Raw genomic sequence first — 19,072 nt, forward strand, 5'->3', positions numbered from 1 at the left:
AAAATACAGCATTCTCCAGTTCGTGTTCTATGACACTTGAGTAGGAAAAAGGAACGTGGCAAATGACGAGTAACTTCTAGCGTGTCTGGTTTTGCTTTTTATTTTCATCCGATTTGCCCATGGGGAGGTGCAAGGCTGCAAGGCCCTCAGGGCACCAGGTCCCTGTCCAGGAACTCCAAGACAATGCCTGCCATCACCTCGGTCGCGGCCTCGCCGCCCATCCTCAGCATGCTGTCCACCTTGCCGCCGGTCTCCATCACCTCCTGCATGGAGACGATGTCCTCCTTGCGCATCATCATCTGCGGCATGAAGAAGCTGCAGATGATGAAGGACATGATGGCGTGGCGGCGGAAGTCCTCGCGCACGCCCTGCAGCGTGGGCATCACTGCAAGCAGAGGCAAGGTAGAGGCCAGGCCAGGCACGCCGGTCAGGAAAGTTTGGTCGCGTCGAAAGAACGAACCGAAGTCCTCGTCGACGGGGTGGCCGTCCAGGAGGCCGTCCAGCGTGGCTTTGAGGCTGCTGAAGTACTCGACGAAGAGGGCATCCCAGTGCTCCGCGCGGAGGGCGGGCGACGTGTTCATGAAGATGAAGAAGGCCAGGTCAACGGATGGGGAGCAGTACCTGGACACAGACAGTGCGGTAGAGGTTCCACTGAAGCTTTGCCCGCTGCCCTACCCAACGTCCTACCTGCAGGTCTGGAAGTCGAAGAAGCGCACCTGGTCGGGCAGGCCGTCCTCCCCGTAGTGGAACGTCATGTTGTTGCGGCTGAAGTCCCCGTGCACGATGACGCCGGCGGGCTCCTGGGCGGTGACGGCGGCCTGCATGGCGGGGAACGCGTCCTGGGCCACGGCGCGCATGCGGGCCAGCCCATCCAGGCGGCGCTGGTGCTGGCCCTCGTCCTTGACGGCCTTGAGGTCCTTGAGGCGCGCCTCCACCCTGGCCACGCCGCGCAGCATCGTCGCCGCCATGATAGGGCTCCACCTGGCGTGCCAGGCCGGAGTGTACGTGGGTTCGCTCAGCAGGGGCACCACGTGCTCCAGGAACTCCCGGCGGCACCGCGCCTGCAGGGAGACGGGGGCAGTCCGATCAGGGATCATGGCCATCGCCCTTCTGGCCAGGGGCTTTAAAAAGTCCCAAAAGGAATTTAGACTCCGGGACTTCGGCGCTCACCTTGGCGGCGTACGAGAAGGCGTGTAGGCGTCCGACGGCGCGCAGAGCCAGCATCACGTGGTTCTTGTCCAGCGCGACGCGCTCCTTGGCTAGGGAGAAGCCGTCGGCCCTCAAGTCCTGCATGACGGTGAGCGAGAGCAGGCCCTCGACGTCGCTCTCCGCGAAGTAGCACCTGGCAAAGGAAGGGTGGGGCTGGCAGTGCGGTGGCACCATCACCGACGTGACTCCGCGAGACGACACTCACTTGGGGTACAGGTCGGTGGCGTCCCCGAGCCGCTCCAGGAACGGGAAGACCTTGTTGTACATGGCTACCTCATTGTCCGCTAGCACGGCCGAGAGCGAGTACACGTCGAACTCGGCGCTCGGCAGCATGCACTTGACGACAAGGGCCACGGACCTGCGATGAGACTGCGGCTGAGTGGAACGGTGTGAAGAGGCGCCATGCACCCGCAGGCACCGTTCACTCTGAACGCCTGCAAGGTAGGCCACCAATCCCTCCGCAACACGCCGGAGTGCAGAGGCTGGCCTACCTTGCCCCTTGCCGACAGGGGCAAGGTAGGCCAGCGTCTCCACACTGGTGTGTTGCGGGACTTAGCGGCGGCCTACCTCGCAGGCGCTAAATGTGCAGGCTATCGGGGCGCCGCGGAGCGAGGCAAAAACGAGTGACCGGTAATCCGTTGCGCTAAGCCGACCCTTTATGACGTTTTTGAGTGGCCGCGACAAACATTGCACAACATGGCACCCAGATTACCGTTCCTTGTCGTTGCCGCTCTTCTCTGCGAGCTTCAAGGTGGTGGCCAGCGTGGTGGAGGACCAGTAATCCTCGCCCTGGCCGCCGATGGGCACGGCCTCCACACCCTGCACCTGCCAAGCGGAGCCAAACACGCCCCGCGACACCATGCGAGGCACCAGCTTGTCCTTCAGCAGGCGCGCCAGTCGCACTGCCGGCTGCTCCTTGCCCTCGGCGGCCATCGCGTGGTGGTGCTGGTGGCACTGGAAGACGACCAAAGGCGTAGGCAAACGTGTACCTGTCTCTATGCTCAAGAATATTTTTTTCGGTGGGGGCCACGTAACAGGTTTAGCCGCCAGACAATCAATCTTGGCCCATCGGGCCCAAGCTTTTTCTTATCAAGCTAGAGTGACCATAATTTTTTTTTTGGCGCTTGGCGTTGGTTAGTTTTAAAAGGCGGCGACGTGTTTCAGAAAATGACTTACAGCGGTCTCCTGCTTCTCTTCCTCCTCTCGAGTACCCTAACCTGTCTTAAGTGTCGTCTGTTCGATGCCACACCGGAAGCGAGAGGCACGTTCTTCTTTTGTTGCGCTCTGGTGATAACGGTTGAGGGAAATAAGCAAGAAAAAACAACAAAAACATGAAGTACATCTTTTTTATTCAACAGCATGATACGATTTGTACAAGTTAATTGGTAGGGCATAAAAAAATATAAAATTTGGAGGAAATTTAAACAGCTAGAAGACTAACAAAAAATTTGAAACATTTCACTAGAAGAAAATTCATTACACAAATTGTCTTTCATTGGGCCTTGCTCGACAGAGTTAAGTCCTTTTGAAGAAAATGCAGTCACTGAGGCACTTCCTGAGACAAAAGAAAAACAAAAAAATCTTTACAAACAACGTAACTTGGCAATTAAGTGGTAGATTTTTGAGGGGAATTATTTTTAATAACATTTTCAAGATCTCTCATTTTTTTGTCTAAATCATCGACAGAATAAACTCTCTTTTTAAAGAGCCTCGGCTTTTTATCTTCAGGTTCAATTTTAGGAACTTTAGTCAGCACATGGGAATATTCAGGAGATACACCTTCCAAGAACAGAATTCGATCTTCTAAATCTTTTAGTCTAGCATAAACATCTTTCGGAACTGGCCTATTGTTTTGACATTGATTCAAGCCTAGATGTAACTCGGCATTTCTCAGTCTTTCTTCAACAGCAGGAGGACAATCACTTGTGGAATTTACAGATGCAGCTACCTCCAACTTCTGTTTTTTGCCCTGCATAAGGGGCGTTGTGGAAGAGGGACCAGCAGCTTGTGGCCACAACTCAATTCCTTGAGTTTGAGGACCAGTCTTATTCAAAACCCTTCGGACTCGCAAATGACCCTTAGAACCCTTTTGACGAACAACGACAGCATCAACTCTAGCACAGCTTAACTCAGAGTTTGCATTACCGCAAAAGTCTCGTATATTGCTAAAATTTACTTGATTTCTTTTGAAGTCCATAAATGCTTCCATCCTCCTCTTAAGTTCTGCATCATCAGCTTTCACTTGAATCAAATCTGGAGGTACAATATCTACAACATCGCCATCTGAATCGTCATCACATACCACTGATTCTGCAGGTTCTGTCTTGATCCAAGAACTTTCTTTATTTTCCTTCCATGCTGACTCATTTGAACCTTCATATTCTTCTTTCTTCCAAATAGGTACCTCTGCCTTTAAAGTATCAATGGCATACTGAACTGCTTGAAGAGATTCAGCCCGATGTTCCGATGAAATAACTATGGCTATGCTTGCCTCCTCTATAGCCACCTCTCCAAGTCTGTGGCAAATGGCAATCCCGTGTACTTTCCACCGACTGCGAATGTCATCACACAGCTTTTTCATCGACTTTTCGGCCATTCCCTCGTAAGCTTCATAGATCAACTTTTTCACTGTCTTCCCTTCAAAGTTGTCTCGGGTGGTGCCCACAAACATTGATGTAGCTCCACAAGACGGGGAAGACACCAACTTCATGAGCTCGACAACATTTATCTCACATTTGACTAATTTCAGATGATCCATTACGATTTACTGACAGTAGCTAATTAAGCGACAGTGCATACGTAACGTGCTTATACAAGAGCAAAACATGACAGCCTAACCTGATCTGGTTGATCGGTGGAAAGTAAATGATAATTTCTCATACTCCCAGGTGTCATGAAAAATTTCCTGGATCGGTGAGGCACCGCGCCATTTTCAAAATAGGAAGGCCAAGGAGGCTCTTTGTGGCTCTTATTTAGACGTATTAGACGGTTGGATGGAATGTATCATGATGTAGGAGAAGTAAAGGAAGATGAAAAATGCGACACAGATGTTTATATATAGACATATTTATATATAATATATTTGTGGTCTTCTATAAATACACAATGTTGATTTTTTTAAAAACATCTTTACACCAAACAAATTTACATTGACATATGTACATACTGGTTCAATAAATAGAACAATAGTGTCATTGTTACAATGGCTCTTAGTTTATCGATTGGCAGGAGCAGGAGCCATGAAGCAAACATCTAAATAACTTTACTTAGTAAACTTTTTTTTTAAAAAAAAGTTCCAGACTATGGGTAACCAGAGAGCAGTAAGGGACATGGTTTCAAATTGCTAGAAGCTGCGACGCAACCCAAGTCTTCTCCTAAAATGAGATGATTCATTCTAACTGCCTTCACAAAGCCATAACAAATGCCTCTTAAGACCATTCAAATGCGTGGACGAAATTGTGACTCAGGACGGTGTGAACAGTAGAATCTTAAATGAGCTACCCCTCAGCATATTTTAAGTTCGTGATTAGGGGCCATAATAATAACAACAGCCTAGAAAATTAAATTTCTACATGCATAGAACAAAGCAGAGGCAGATAGAAAACAGCAATATGTCTTGGATTTCGTTTGGACTTTCTGCTCCAATGTAAGTATTGAAGGCAGATTCATTACTTCTAACTGCCTTAAACCACCTTGCCATTGCTGCAATTACATTAGAGACCAACAAAATTTAAACATATATGTAAATCTGAGAGTACAGAATTTTGGCAATGGATGATCATGACCCCTCATAGCCCAACAATTATTCTCTCTTAGCTTACTTAACACAGAGAATTGATTCGCTCCATGCACTAATTAAACAGACTACATCTTTGTATCAGACATCTTACAGTCTACATCCACACAGTCAGTTCTTTGTTCATAAGACCATGGCAGAGGCTGTGAAGCCCTGAGACAATGGTTAAACCAAATGCATTGTTCTTCCCATTCACAAATTATCTAAGTAAACAGACTTGGACAATTTATCCCTGGCTAGCATGTTAAAGAAACAATTTGCACTGTTTGGCTGGCCAATACATGGATTGTAGCTAGCAACATACAGCTGTAGAGATTAAAGTTGAGCCGTTTAGTTAAAAGAGTTTTAAAAATAAGCACATAGTAACATATCAAATGACTTACTCAAGCTAATGGCACATATTAATTGCTGCAAATATTTCTATGCTAGGCAGCAATGCTTAGGAAGAAATGAGGACATAGAATGAAAACAATCAATAGACTCACTACCGATTTTCCATATCTGAAAAGTGATTCTGGTTTTTAGACTTCCTGCCAGAAGCATGAGACATTTTTAACCAGCAAGGAAAATGTCAACAAGAGTTTATGGCTGGTGGTGTATCACACATGACATACACCCCTCTTGTCAATAATCGACATTTATCTGCCCAAAATTTTTACTTTACATCTACAACTAGACAATGTCTGATTAATCAAAGCGATTAAAAAAATACACATGTAGAAAATGCAAGGAGTCTGAGCATTAATTTATACTATACAAACAAAGAATGAAGAATTGAGAGAGACAAACATATCACAGTTACATTATTGGTAAATGACAAATTAATTCACAACATTAATTGGTAGAACATGGTTATATTACAGCTGAGCACTCTAGTCTGGAGTGAGGACTCTGGAATGATTATGCCCACATGAGAAACACAGGACTAGAGTGCAGCACATGTAGTTATCATGAAGATGCATTTCATGTGGGCACTGTGTCATACTGAACTTCATATCCATAGAGTGATTGAAAATAATAATTATTAGCAACAGAATGGAAAGGAGAGCAAATTATACCTCTTTTGAGTTTGGGAATGACAACAAGCAAAGAAAATGAAATTATCATATGTAACGAAACCACCTCCATCATGATTTAGTACATTCAGTATAAATTCAAAACATTACCAACTTAAATGTTTCTGAAAGCTTCGAACTAGAATTATAGGAAAGAGTGTGCGTTTCATGATTGATAATTTGAAGGAACAAGACTATGACAAGAAAACAAAAATATTTTTTTCATTTTTTTGTTTTTTACATTTAGTTTGAAATGTAATTAATGGTCTGAAGAAGAAAAACAGTACATTTGTACTGTCTTGGGTCAGTTAAATATGAATTAAATTAAAACAACGACAAATTGGTGCACAAAAAACCTAGCTGTGAATAGGATTAATTTTCTGAGTCAAAAGGAGAATACCTGCTCACATACAACAAGCACCAATTTCATACAATACGAAACGGTATATAAAATCTAGTTGATCAAAAGAGATAGCTACTAACAGTACTGTACACTGCATGTACATAGTATTTCACTCAAAAATCACTACTCTTTAGTTACTTGTGCACGAGGCAATAATCCCGAAGTGTTGATTATTCAAGGAAAATCAAACTGGGACAACATTGAACTAACTCTTTGCTATCTCATATAAATGACATAAAAGATCAGTTTCATTTTTTTTTTTTTTGAATTTTTCTTTGTCAGGGAAACACGGACATGAAATTTGTCATTTTTCCTGACTTCAATGGGCAGATATCTATATTTTATGTGCCTTTAACACAGTGGCTTAGTTGGACCTTCTCAACGTCACTATATGTACTTGAACCGAAAAGTTGTCGAAAAGAGATGAAAATGATGTAACAGGTGGTTTTTGGGAGCTGCTGTGTGATATTTGTACCACCAAAAATCATGGCAGGGAAGAGAGGAAACTCCAAACCAAGGAGCCGCATTTGTCTAAACCATTTAAGAGATAACTAGGATAAAACTTTTATCACACACAGCCTGAATAAGAGAAAATGAAGTCTACCTAATACAATAAAAGAGTGCCACATTTCTCCACAACAATAATAGAATAGGCAAAAAAGGCATACCAGCAAGTCATCTTATCCTTGTGGTATGACAATGAACAAAAGTGTATCACAACCAATGAGTTGTCCATTGCAGCAAATGGACCATGATGGCAGTCTGCTCTACATTTACATAACGTACGAAACAGACAGACAGGTATTCCGTGCGACAGCGACACGAACAACGCAACAGACGAGCACCACTTGAAGGACAGGACAGCGAGCTCGCAACACGCGTGACGAGACGAGAGCCTTGGAATCCTTAATCCTCCAGGTGAGGTATTCGGTATCAGTACGCTGGGTATCTTGGGTACCAGGGCGGCCGCCGCAATCCAGCCGACCCTCAGGTCTTCCCAGTCATCCGGAGTTCAGGGTACAAATGGACACCTTCAACATCGAGTACCGACGCCTCTGCAAAAGGGAAAAAAAGAAGTTAAATATCATGGACGAATAATTCTGGCAAAAGGAAAGTTGGTAGTTTGCTTAAATTACCATCTGGCAGTTCATAAAGTTTCTTTGGCAAAGATGTAAAGTATCGGTGTTTCAAGGCATCCTCTGCTCCCAGTCTCTTGTCAGGATTTAACTGTTTGAGAAAAAAATAAAATATATACCATGAAAACACTTTTCAAATTTATGTATCGAAAGAATAAACAATGAATAAATACCTGTAGTAAAGCTGCTGCCATGTTTTCACCGTCCTTGATGTCATACAGTCGGGGAATGGCAAGTCCCAGTCTTTGCGGTCGATAGAAACATAATTTGTTGACATTATAGCCTGGCAGATGAGTTGATCCCGGCCAAGTGTCCTCTGTTGGTGTGCCTAATATCTGGATAAAAACAAGCAATAAATCCAATTTGTATACTTTTCTGAAGGAATAATAAGCACAAAACAATAAACTATAATGGTCTTACCCTAAATATTTTGTCAAGTTGATCATACGTGTCACGTACACCAGGAAATAGAGGGATACCAGTAATCATCTCGACAAATATGCAGCCTACGCCCCACATGTCCAGTGATGTGGAATATTCTGTGCTCCCTAATAAAACATCAGGCGGCCTATACCATAGTGTCACCACCTCGTGAGAGTAGGTGTGGGACGGAACCGATTTGGCACGTGCAAGACCTGTGTAATGGAATAAGATGATGAGAAAGTGTACACCAAAGAAAATGAGAAATTGGATTAAAAGGTACACAAAAATGTGGTGCAGGAGTCATACCAAAGTCTGCCAGTTTTAGCTCGCCCGCCTCACTGATGAGTAGGTTCTGGGGCTTGACGTCGCGGTGCAGCACCCGCCGCTTGTGGCAGTAGGCCAGCCCCCGGAGCAGCTGGAACAGGAAGAGGCGCACGTTGTGCCTCTCCAGGCCGCCCGCGTGCCGCTCCATGTACTGGGACAGGTCGGTGTGCTGCGGGCAAACAAGCAAACGCAGTGCCAACGCAGTGCCAACACGGTGCAAATTTCGCATTCCAGACCCAAGTTTAAACAGCGCGTTTCGCGAGTTTGGGCGACACTCACCACATACTCAAACACGAAGGTGAGGGTGTGGCGCGTGTGCACGATGTCGTGCAGGGTGACGATGTTGGAGTGCTTGAGGTCCTTGAGGAGCGACGCCTCCCGGATGGCCGTGAAGGGGGCGCCCTCCTCCTCCTGCAGGCGGATCTCCTTCAGCGCCACCACTTGGTTGGTCAAGCTGCACAGGATGAGACAAAGTAAGTCAAGGTAAGGGAAAAAATTTTTCGAAAAAAAATAATTTTGAATACATTTTTAAAAGTTAAGATTTTTTTTCGCGTTCACACTGTACTTACTTGCTGAAGCCCTTGAAGACGGTGGCGTAGGAACCCTCACCCAGCTGCTCCAGCTTGACGTACGCGTCCGACTTGCCGAACGGAGAGTCTCCCTGCAACACGCAAACGCACGCACACACTTAGCAAAGAGGGCTTGGACGTGCCAGGACGGCAGAACAGCAAAGCCCTGCCTGCGCCACAAAGAAGCTAATCAACGCACCTCTGGGGGCCGCTCCACCCCGCCCCGCCCCGCCCCGCCCCCGCGTGTACAGATCCCCGGGGCTGCTCGTCAGGGGGAGCATGCTCGAGCAGAGCGAACAGCCGTTATCCCTGCCCCTGGATTATTGATAGCGCCACTCGACTTCGCGCGGACTGCATCGCATTCCTGGCGTGGGGGCCGGTCCGGTAATCCCGCCAATCGCACGTTATTTTCAGTTACAAAAACAGCGACGACCGAGCGAGGACAAGGGGCGGGAACAAAACAAAAACAAAACGCGGGGCGCGCGGCCAACGCGAAAAGTTGCGTGACTGTAAATACCAATATGGAATATGGAAGTGGCGTGGCGCCGCGCGGGAGTGAATGTGCGCGACTGCTGCGAGCAGGAAAGCAGGGACAGGGGCGGCGGCGGCACGGCACGGCGCGACACGGCACGCTGGGGCGGCGCCGGGTTCATTCAATTTGGCCGCGCAATGCCGATAACGCGAACGCGGCGGCACGGCGCCACCGTGTCGAGTGTAGGGGCCGCGCGCGGCGGGGCGCGGAGGGGGACTGGACTGGGGACTGGGACCCCCATAAATAAACAGAGCAGGGCGAGCAACAAATCCAACAATACGCCGCGCTCTCACACTCGTCCGTGTCGCAGGCCCGACGCCGTGGCATTCAATTCCCGCGGCCGACTAGTCAGTGCTTCCTCGCTCTGTCTTCCACGCACCTGCAGTGGAGGCGCCATGAGCGCGAGAGAGACAGAGCGACGGAGCCACTGTTGGGAATCAGGCTGGCGCTGGCACGTTCCCCGCGGAGCCCCGTCCCGTCCGTGTCACGGCGTCGGTGCGCTGCCCGCCCCACCCCTCCCCTCCCCTCCCTCCTCCGGGACGCCCCGTCCGGGACGCGGCCGCGGCTCGTCTCCCGCTCCGCGAGCTCCGCGGGGAGCGCCTGCGAACCCGGGGGCAGGCAGTCCCGCGACGCAGGCCTGTCTGCGGCCGGCATGCAGGCTGCGCGCCTTGCGTGCTGCCGCTCCGGCCGAGGGCGGCTTGACTCGACGGCCTAACCCTCCACACAGAACGAAAGCAACTCACCCCGAAGGCGGAGAAGCGCTTGGTCCTCCGGCGGCCGGCGGGGTCCTGCGCCTGCTTGTTGAGGAACACCTCCGACTTGGGCCGCGGCGGCTTCTTGGGCCGCAGGATGACGCGCGCCTCCTCGCGGATGTCCTCGTCCAGGAGCTTCGAGTCGGACGACACGGACAGCTGCCGGCGCACGCCCTCGTGCTCCCAGTCTGCAACAAGAAACAGGGACACTGTCAGTTTGGCCGACGCCGTCAACAAGTTCGCCGTCGAGAGGCACCTTCCCCTTCCAGTGCTGAGGCTGTGTACCACTCGGTGCCGCCACGCCGCCGGAGCGTCGACGCGGTCCTCAGCGCGGCTCGTAAAACCGCCAAACCCGGTGGATCCCCCCCCCCTTTCGGTCTGGATCGCACTTTCTGCTTTACGTCTTCGGCGCCGTCAAGTCCCCCTGTTTACGTTCCGTGCGCGCGAAGAGAGCGCACCGCCTTGCTTCTCCACGCCGCCCGTCGGCCCGTCCGGGAGTCGCGACTCCTGGCCGGCTGACACGGACACGAGCAGGCTAATAGAAAAACCAAACGATAATTGGAAAATGCGGGTCGGCTGCTGTGGGAGGGGCGGTCCCGATAAATGCGTGTGTGTGGCAGGATGGCGCGCAGGGCGCAGTGCCCGAGTAATTGAAACTGACGACCGGCCGGTATAGAACAGGCGACGCGCGTTGCCAAGTGGGTGCTGTGTCGCTCCGTCTCTCTCACACCGCTGGGTGACCCTAAGAGTGAGAGAGAGAGAGAGACTGGATGAGCCCACTGTGCGTGGCACACACGCGGAAACCGGCAGCCGAGTCCGTAAAATGTGTCCGCGGCGTCGCCACGGCCCAACGCAGTCCCCGTCCCGCCCACGCCATTTCAGCGAGCGAACTAAAACGAAAAATTTACAGGCGGAATGTCTTTTTGCCTGCTCCATTTTGCCCACTGCCCCACCCCCTCACCCGTCTAGATCGCGGACCTAGACCTTGATGGACTGCATCAGAGCGGCCCGGCGTGCCGCCGGCCGTGAGAGTAGGGCGACAACTCGACTTCCTGCATGCGGCAGGCCAGGCGGGGCGGGGCGGGGCGGGGCGGGGCGGGGCGGGGCGGGGTGGGGGGCAGCCGATGCCCCAGTGGCTTCATTCGCGGAGAGAGTACGCAGTAGGCAGGCGGGGCGGCGCCCCTGTCACACAGTGCGCCAAATACTAAAAATTAAAAACTCATTCTTTTCCCTGCGTGCGTTCTTGTTAACGTTAAGCGAACGGATTTCTAACCTGACTTAACGCAAGCAAAACCCTGCTGATGGTGCTTCACAACGCCCGCTATCCACTACACTATAAAATTCGCGACGCTTCTTCCACCGGCCCGTCCGCCAAACAGTGTGGCCATCTGCTTTCCGCCTCTCTGCGCCAAAAGCGTGGCCGCGCCATGGGCCGCGGGTGCCAACGGCAGCGACAGCGACTAGCCGACGGGGCGGGGCGGGGCGGAACGCGGACAGGCTGACGCCAGGCTGACGCAGACCCTGGCCATTGTTATACTGTTATTACTTGAGCGGTGTATTTTTGAGGGGGACTCGCTCTCGTGGAGCGACGCGGCGTGGAGTGGCGTGGAGTGGCGTGGAGTGGCTAGTGGGTCCCCTGGACCCGGGCCAGCCGCCCAGAGCCGCCCGGCTGCTCTTGTCGGAGTGGGGGGCGGGGGCGGTGGGACCCTGCGCGACGTCACCAGGATGGCGTCATCAACATACACCAACACGGCGCGCGTCTCGGCCATCGCCATGTACCCCAAGCCGACACAGTGTCACCGCGCACACGCACACACACACACACCAACACACAAACAGGGCAGCCTCGACCGGCGGCGTCGAAAAAACAGCACTACTTGACGAGCGCGGGGCTGGGCTGCTGCGCTTATCATAATTCTGGGCCGTCAAAAGAGAATCGACTTTACTCGGCCGCGGGCGATAACAAGAACAAGCCCGCCGCGCGGACGCACTATGGGAGTGACTGCGACGGCAGACCAGACGGGCCAGACGGCCAGGCGGCCAGCAACAATGTCAAACTCGGCAGCAATCTCTCTCTCGCCATCTGGGATGGCCTAGGGGCGGAGCAGGGAATGGACAGGGCGCAACAACCAAGCTGGCCAAGGTCATCCTAGACAAGGCCAGCCAGGGCAAGGCCAGCCAGGCCGGCAAGGCCGAGCAGTGCTCCAAGCAGGACGGTGGAGGCGTCGGCGTTTTGGCCCCGCGCGGGGATCGATCCCGGGTCCGCTCCGCCCGCTCCGTCCGGCCGATAAGATAGGACAGACGGCATGCGCGGCGCGGAGCGGAGCGGGATGAGTGAGTCAGTGACCCCACTCCGCGACTTGGGGCCTTCCCTTGGGGCCTTCCCTCGGCCGCCTTTCCTGCGCATTTCTTGTCCTGCCGGCCTCCAGTCGAGGTGAACCAAGCGAAGCGAGACTCTGTGGTGCAGTAATCGCGATGCCAACCAAAGAGAACAAAACGAGACCTCAGCGGCGCGTTGCAAGAATAAATTTATTGGCTCAACGCTCCGACAGAACCCCCATCGAGTTTCCCGAAACGCGCGAACTCCTCTCCCCCGACGTGCTGCTGCATACATCCTCGACAAACAGCGAACGAAAACGGGACAAATGTTGTTGCTCCGGGCCAACGACAACAACAACACTGGAAGCGAGTGCGCACTCGGCAGCCACAACACCGCCACCGGCGACACGGCAGACACGGCAGCGCGGTCGCCGCCAACAATAACATCATTGTCTGCACGCGGTGCGGGTTGGGTGGCAACAATGCCGACGTCAACAACGGCGTCCTGGCTGGCCGGCCACCCTGCAGCCCTGGCCGCCCTGCCCCAGGGGGACAGCAGCGTAATGGTGCTGCTAAAGTGCCGCGGCATGGTCGTAGTGATCGTAGAACAGTCGGTCGCCGCCTTGACACAGTTCATGGCGTGGGCAAGATGCACTGGCGGGCTGGCGGGCTGGCGGCGCGCGGCCGCAAGAGGGGGTCTCGGTGACGTCTTTAAATTTAGCGAGAGGCGATGGCACGCTGACCCTGCCTTATCTGCCGTGCACTGCCCTGAGTCACTGGTGCGAGTGCACTCCGCCCACCCCGCCCCGCCCCGCCCCGCCCGAACAACGGTGTTGCCGCGCCGCGTAGCCGCGCCTGTTGACACGCGCCCTATTTCCAACTGGCGGCTCTCCGCGAAAATACACTCGGCGCGTTTACACTTGCGGACGGACGGCAGACGTCGACGGCGTCCTCCGGGAGCGCACCTTTCTTGCGCCGGCTCAGCATTGAAGCGATCCAGTCCCTGACCAAGCCGAGGGCGGCGACGCCGATGACCGGGGCGGCGGCCAGGGACGCCGTCATGGGCGCCGCCGAGGCCGCGGCCGGGGCCGAGGGCGGTGCGGCGGGCGTCGCGGACGCCGGCGCGGCCTCATCGGCCGCGGGGGGCGGTGCGGAGGACAGCACCACCATGGGGATGATGACGGGCACGCTGGGGGCGCCGGGAGGCGGGGGCACGGGCAGCAGCGGGCGGCGCACGGCGGTCAGCCACCAGTCCATCACGCAGGGCACGCGCGTGCCCGGGGGCGGCTCGGGCCGCGGCGACGCGGCGACGGCGTGCGGCCTGCAGGCCTACTGGCACACTGTGCGGCACAGCGTGCCCGGCGGTCCCGGCACTCGGCGGGCAGACGCGGCACTGGGCGGTAGAGGAGCAGCCGGCCTGCGTGGCGTGGCGTGGCGGGGCGGGGCGGGGCGGGGCGGGGCGCAAGGCCGCGCGGTGCGGTGACCACTCGGCACAGCGACGATCCCGCAGCTGCTTAAATTAGCGGCCCGCGGGACAGGGGAGGGGTGATCGTGATCCCAAGGGGGGAAAAGGGGGGGGGGGGCTGCGCGCATCATACCGCGCTGCACGGCCAGGCATTGCTCCCCGGACGCGCACCCGCGTTGACAACACTAGCGCACATGCCGGGCTCTCTCTCTCTCTCTTTCTTTCCTGCCGCTGCCGAGTGGCCGAGTGGGCGTGGCGGAGTGGCGTTCTCCGAAGCCGTCCGAGTCAGTCAGCGGGGCGGGCAGGCGGCGACGGCTACGGCGCGTCGATTCCCCGGCACTACACCGCGCCGCGCCGCCGCGCCCTCGCCCGCTAAACTTATCTCCCATTCACTCATCGGGGGCCGAGCTCGCCCTCCAGCCCCGCCCCGCCCCGCCCCGCCCCGCCCCGCAAGGCAACCTATTAATAGGCGATAACTCAGGCGCCGCAACAGGCTACCTGATGGGATAAGCGTGGGCGGGCGGCGTAGGGGGGGGGGGGCGGATAAAAAGGCGCTTTGCACAAGTGCACCTGGAGGCCGAGATGCTGCTAACGACGGCCCTGCATCGGGGCAGCAGCCCTCGACTGCGCCTCAGAGGGGCCGCCAAGCCACCGCGACACAACACACGACGGGGTATAGCAAGGCGGGGAAAGACGAAAATGGCTCGGAAAGCGGCGGGGGCCGCCACTTGCGTTCGACGGCGCCCTTTGGCCCCCGCGGCTTGCGCCACCCTCGTGACGGGCCGCATGACGGCGTCGTCGGGCTGCTGTCCGGTACAGTGCGGGGCTACAGCACCCCCACCCCGCGCCCCGTCGGCAACACCGTTGTCTGGCGGGCGGCAAGGCGGTGGCTGCTGCGGCACAAGGAGGCCGAGACGCGCCCCGACCGCGCACCTGGCCGTGCTGGCCGCGCTGGTGGAGGGCGATAATGAGATTACCATCCCCGCGTAAAAAGACAATCCGCAATCCACTTTGCGGGATTAGCGGGTAAAGTAAATCACCGCGGCGGCGGCGGGGCGCCTACACCGGCAGGGTCGTCGTGGAGGCCGGGACCGCGAGCCACCTCGGCGACGGACTCATCTCCATCGGGCGAGGAGTCCGGTTAGAGCGAGAGAGAGACAGACGACGCTCACAGTGGGCTTGTTGACCGACGAGGGTGTAACGCTGCTAACGCTGTCCGCGGCGAAGGAGCCTTCCGCGGAAACCTCTGCCGGACGGGATGCGCAAGGAAAAGGGCGCGGGGCGAGAGCAAGAGGGAGAGAGATAGAAAGGGGAAAGGGGAGGGTTAGACAGACAGAGAGAGAGAGAGAGAGAGAGAGAGAGAGAGAGAGAGAGAGAGAGAGAGAGAGAGAGAGAGAGAGAGAGAGAGAGAGAGAGAGAGAGAGAGAGAGAGAGAGCCAAAGGGCTGCGGAAAGCAAAGGGGCAGCCACCGGAGATATGCCCGCCATAAAGCCGGACTGGACCGCCTCCACTCCGTTCCACTCTCGAACCAATTTAGAGACCCTCTGGCGGCGCGGCCGAGGCCAGGGCCCAGGCCCAGGCAGGGCCAGAGCTACCTCTTCCGGTCAAGCAGCGGCGGAGCCTAGCCGGAGAGCGAGAGAGAGAATCCCGGAGAATCCGCAGACAATTGCGGCGAGCTGCTGTTGCAGGGAGGCGGGCGGGGCGGGGTGCAGGCAGGGTGCGGGTTGGCCGCATCAATGTATACACAGCCGCCGCGAAGCCACGACCATGCTGCGCCGTGCTCCGCCAGGCTCTCGTCTTGTAGCATTCATCTTGGCCGGTAAGCCCCCGGCCCCGCCAGCCCCGCCCGGTTCGGCCAGGTTCGACTACACCGGATTGGGGCTGCCCCATGAATTATACCGCTACAGAATAATGGAAGCCAAGCGAACCAGCGACCAGCACTAGGAACAGAAGGAGGGAGGGAGGGGGCCAAGTCACCCTGCCGTTTGGCATTAAGAAAAAAAGAGGAGATCCATTTTGAAACGAGACGCGCGCACCCATGCGGCAAACCGCTGTTCCCTTTTCAACGAAATTTCTCATAAAGAGCGTCGAGAAAAGAGAAATAAAGGACCGGGGAAATATCGGAAATATGGCCCTGCGTTCCAGTCTAGCCCTGCAATAACAGGCGCCCTGCCGCAGCATCGCGCGCTGCAGTGCCGCGCAGCGCACCACGGCGTGCCTGATGAGATTTGCCGCTCGCTCGGCCGCCGTGCGCCCCGAGCGCAGAGCGCAGAGCGCCCCGTACGCGCGAGCCGGCAGCGCGCTGCCATGGCAAAGCGCACGCTAGGCGAGGCACCTTTCTTCCTGGGTTTCGGCCGCACAACAATGGATGGGCAAACGAGAGGCAGAGCGCAGAGCCCGGCCTGGGCTTGCTGGGCTTGCTTGCCTGCGCCGCCGCAGCCGGCAAAGCGTACAAATGAGCTGACAACAATGGGGCGTACAAAGGTGGGCTGCGTGCCGCGTGGCAGTGTCGGTGCGCGCTGCCGCGGGACCGGGCCTCTCGGGTGCATCAAGGGGGTTTTCGGCCCAATGGACGCACCGACCCGGCCGGGCCGCCGGCATGCAACCCACAAATTACCCGACCCGCAGACCAGTTTACGCGGAAGAAACGGAGCGACTTTGGACACAATGTGCTGTCTGTCGGCCTTAGATCGAGGACGCGAGCAAAGGTTCTATTGGAGTCTCCGTGCACGGGACGACCCGCTGGTGCCATCGTGGTCGTACTCCAGTGCCTCTTATTCAAGGAGACAGTCTCCAGTCCCAAGTCGTAGCGGTTTTCAGCTACCCGCCGCCTTCTTTGGACTCGCCGGATCCCTCCGAGTCTGCGGGGCGGGGCGGGGCCGGGCGGGGCTGGGCCTCCTCGGGGAAGCGAGCGCCGCGACCTAATTTGACCCGCAACGCGCCACCGGAGCCTCCATTTCCACCGCGAGTCCCCGAGCAACGCGCTGGAGACCGAAAACGAGGACACAATCACAATCAGCCAGCAGGTCGAATAACGACGAGCGCGACGCCACTGGAAATTCATTTCCAGTTCCAGCGGACAAACACTCCAGTCAGGCGGTCCCGCTGCGCGACCCGAATTACGCCCAAATGTTATTATCACCAGAAGGTCGTCGGGGCTCGGCTCTGGCCGTGGTGAGGGCGAGTGGGCGGGTCCGGGTGGGTGCGCCGCAGAGCCACCATGATGGGGCCGCGGTGGCGGGGACGGGGTACCTCCTCCGCTCATGTCAGCCCCCATCCCCGGATCGGCGTCGCAACGCGGGACCGCACCAAGTTTCGTAATGTGGAGATCGATTATGCTAATTCCATCGAGAGGGAGAGAGAGAGAGAGCGAACGCGTCTTGCCGGCCGGGCCGGGGAGTCGCAGAGGCAGCCACACACAGTGTGCCACACAGTGTGCCACACAGTGTGCCACACACCCTGTCGCGCCGAAGCAGTGAGTGCCTCGGCAGCGCCTCGCCGGAGGACTCACTTTGCATTTTCACCAAATTTATCAGATATTGGTTGTCCTCGCCTCCACCTCCTCAGCGCTGCTGCTCTCCTGTTCGCTTTGGCGCATTATCGGCGCGAGTCTCTGGGCCTCATCCTCATCCGGGCGGGGCGGGGCGGGGTAGTAGGCGGAAACCGAGTCTGGCGGAGATAGCGAGGCGTAGCTGCCCGGCCCGGCCTCGGTTCTCGGTTGGACCTCTGCCAACTCTGGGGCGTACCGTCTCTTCTTGCTGTACAATTCCCCCCCCCCCCACACACACACACGCACACGCCAACACGGACGGGACGGCGCACCACTCTCAACCCCGCTCCATTCCAGCCGCTCCAGCACCACCCTGCCACGATCTGCGGGGACCGGCACCAAGCGACGACCCGGACGAGCCGCAAACTGAGAGGTAGGTAGAAAAACAACAACAAAATAAACAAAAGAGAGATCCGACTGCATTTCGGCCGATGGCAGCGCCAAGACGTAACTTTGTTAACCGGAGCGAAGCATCTTTGATTGGCCGGAAATGCGGTCCGGCCGGCTCGTTCTTTTGTTCCGGCGTGGCCGGGCAAGTTGGCCGAGCTGGCCGAGTAATAATGACGTTAGCTCCCTCAGCCTGCCCGCCTGCCCTGCCTGCCCAGCACGGCCTTGGCCAGGGCTCGGCCGCCTCGGCCAGGGGCTGCTTGTTTCGCCGATGAAAGGAGGGCGCCGCCTCGCCCCTCGCTCGCTCATTATACCGCGGTCGGTGGATCCCGCGGGGCGGGGCGGGGCGGGGCCGCAGCGGGGAACCAGGATAACCAACCAGGATCACCGCGGATCAAAGGAATAAAGCCAGCCGGCGGCCACTTCCAATGGACCGAGAGCACCGCGGCGCGCGGCAGCCTGTCGACGACGTCCTCCTCCCCGTCGTCCGGGCCGCCATAATGGATCGAGTCTGGCTTGTCTGGCGCGTGCAGGCGGCAGACACTTTTCCCGGCACTTTTGCGCGGCTGCTGCTGCTGCTGGCGGAGGCGAAGACTTGGGGGCGTTCGCCGCGCCGCCGTGCCGTGCCGCAGTGCGCAGCTCCGCCTTCTTGATGACGCGGGAAAAGTCTTACCTCTGACACACAAAAGCCGCCCTGACAAAGGGGCGACAAAGTTTGCGCGCCGCGAGTAGTTTGCTTTGCGTGCCGCCGCCGCCAGGCCACCATCGCTTTGTCGCTGCGCGGCCTCACCTGCAGACTCGCGCCCTTGCGGGACGCCCCGCGAGAGCGACGGAGACAGAGAGCTGAATCAGTACTGGAGGGAAAGAACGATCCGTTGTCGACGCGGACGCTGCTGCTCGCCCTCAATGGCGGGATTAAGACGACTAATTTACACGCAGCCTTCCTTAATTCATTCCGAAGGTATTTATCACGCCACTGCTGGGGCTGGGGGCTTGGCTGGAGCCTTGGCTCGGCAACAGGGGGCATTAGCGACAGGCTGGGGGCGCCGCTAGGCGCGCGGCTGCGGCGGGCAGACGAGTCTGGCAGCCAGCCGGCCCGGCGAGCTGGCAGCCACCGGCAGCCACTGGAGTGAGTGCGCACGGTGCGATTTG

The 19,072-nt window shown here is 56.1% G+C and overlaps 3 protein-coding genes across 9 annotated transcripts in view; all 3 read right to left on the reverse strand.

Moving 5' to 3' along the window:
• Positions 1–84: 84 nt before the first annotated feature.
• On the reverse strand, positions 85–2,622 carry LOC117644103. Of its 5 annotated transcripts, none has more exons than XM_034383321.1 (7): positions 2,427–2,622; positions 1,922–2,163; positions 1,415–1,567; positions 1,171–1,342; positions 688–1,061; positions 461–621; positions 85–385 (listed from the first exon to the last, which is right to left on the reverse strand). In XM_034383321.1, the coding sequence occupies exons 1-7, from the start codon at positions 2,601–2,603 to the stop codon at positions 147–149; spliced, it is 1,518 nt and encodes a 505-aa protein (XP_034239212.1). In that variant the 5' UTR covers positions 2,604–2,622; the 3' UTR covers positions 85–146. The 5 variants fall into 5 exon arrangements, with proteins under 5 accessions (XP_034239212.1, XP_034239221.1, XP_034239230.1 ...); XM_034383330.1 differs by having other exon boundaries at positions 1,415–1,559; positions 1,920–2,163; XM_034383339.1 differs by having other exon boundaries at positions 2,386–2,493.
• On the reverse strand, positions 2,542–4,141 carry LOC117644145 (molybdopterin synthase catalytic subunit). The gene has a single exon (XM_034383400.1). The coding sequence runs from the start codon at positions 3,965–3,967 to the stop codon at positions 2,816–2,818; it is 1,152 nt and encodes a 383-aa protein (XP_034239291.1). The 5' UTR covers positions 3,968–4,141; the 3' UTR covers positions 2,542–2,815.
• Positions 4,142–6,714: 2,573 nt separating this feature from the next.
• LOC117644128 (cyclin-dependent kinase 14) overlaps positions 6,715–19,072 on the reverse strand; it is a 70,023-nt gene continuing 57,665 nt past the window's right edge. For 2 of the 3 annotated variants that reach the window (XM_034383369.1, XM_034383377.1), the window contains exons 4-11: positions 10,191–10,387; positions 8,916–9,007; positions 8,626–8,800; positions 8,329–8,515; positions 8,020–8,234; positions 7,773–7,934; positions 7,600–7,690; positions 6,715–7,518 (exon numbers count right to left, since the gene is read on the reverse strand). In XM_034383369.1, the coding sequence (XP_034239260.1) occupies positions 7,451–7,518; positions 7,600–7,690; positions 7,773–7,934; positions 8,020–8,234; positions 8,329–8,515; positions 8,626–8,800; positions 8,916–9,007; positions 10,191–10,387 (1,187 nt within the window). In that variant the 3' untranslated portion in view covers positions 6,715–7,450. Of the gene's footprint in view, positions 7,519–7,599; positions 7,691–7,772; positions 7,935–8,019; positions 8,235–8,328; positions 8,516–8,625; positions 8,801–8,915; positions 9,008–10,190; positions 10,388–13,483; positions 13,589–19,072 lie in introns of those variants that run through there. The other variant, XM_034383386.1, reaches the window with a different exon arrangement.

Source organism: Thrips palmi, unplaced genomic scaffold (genome assembly GCF_012932325.1).
Source record: "Thrips palmi isolate BJ-2018 unplaced genomic scaffold, TpBJ-2018v1 HiC_scaffold_1, whole genome shotgun sequence".
Lineage (NCBI taxonomy): Eukaryota > Metazoa > Arthropoda > Insecta > Thysanoptera > Thripidae > Thrips > Thrips palmi.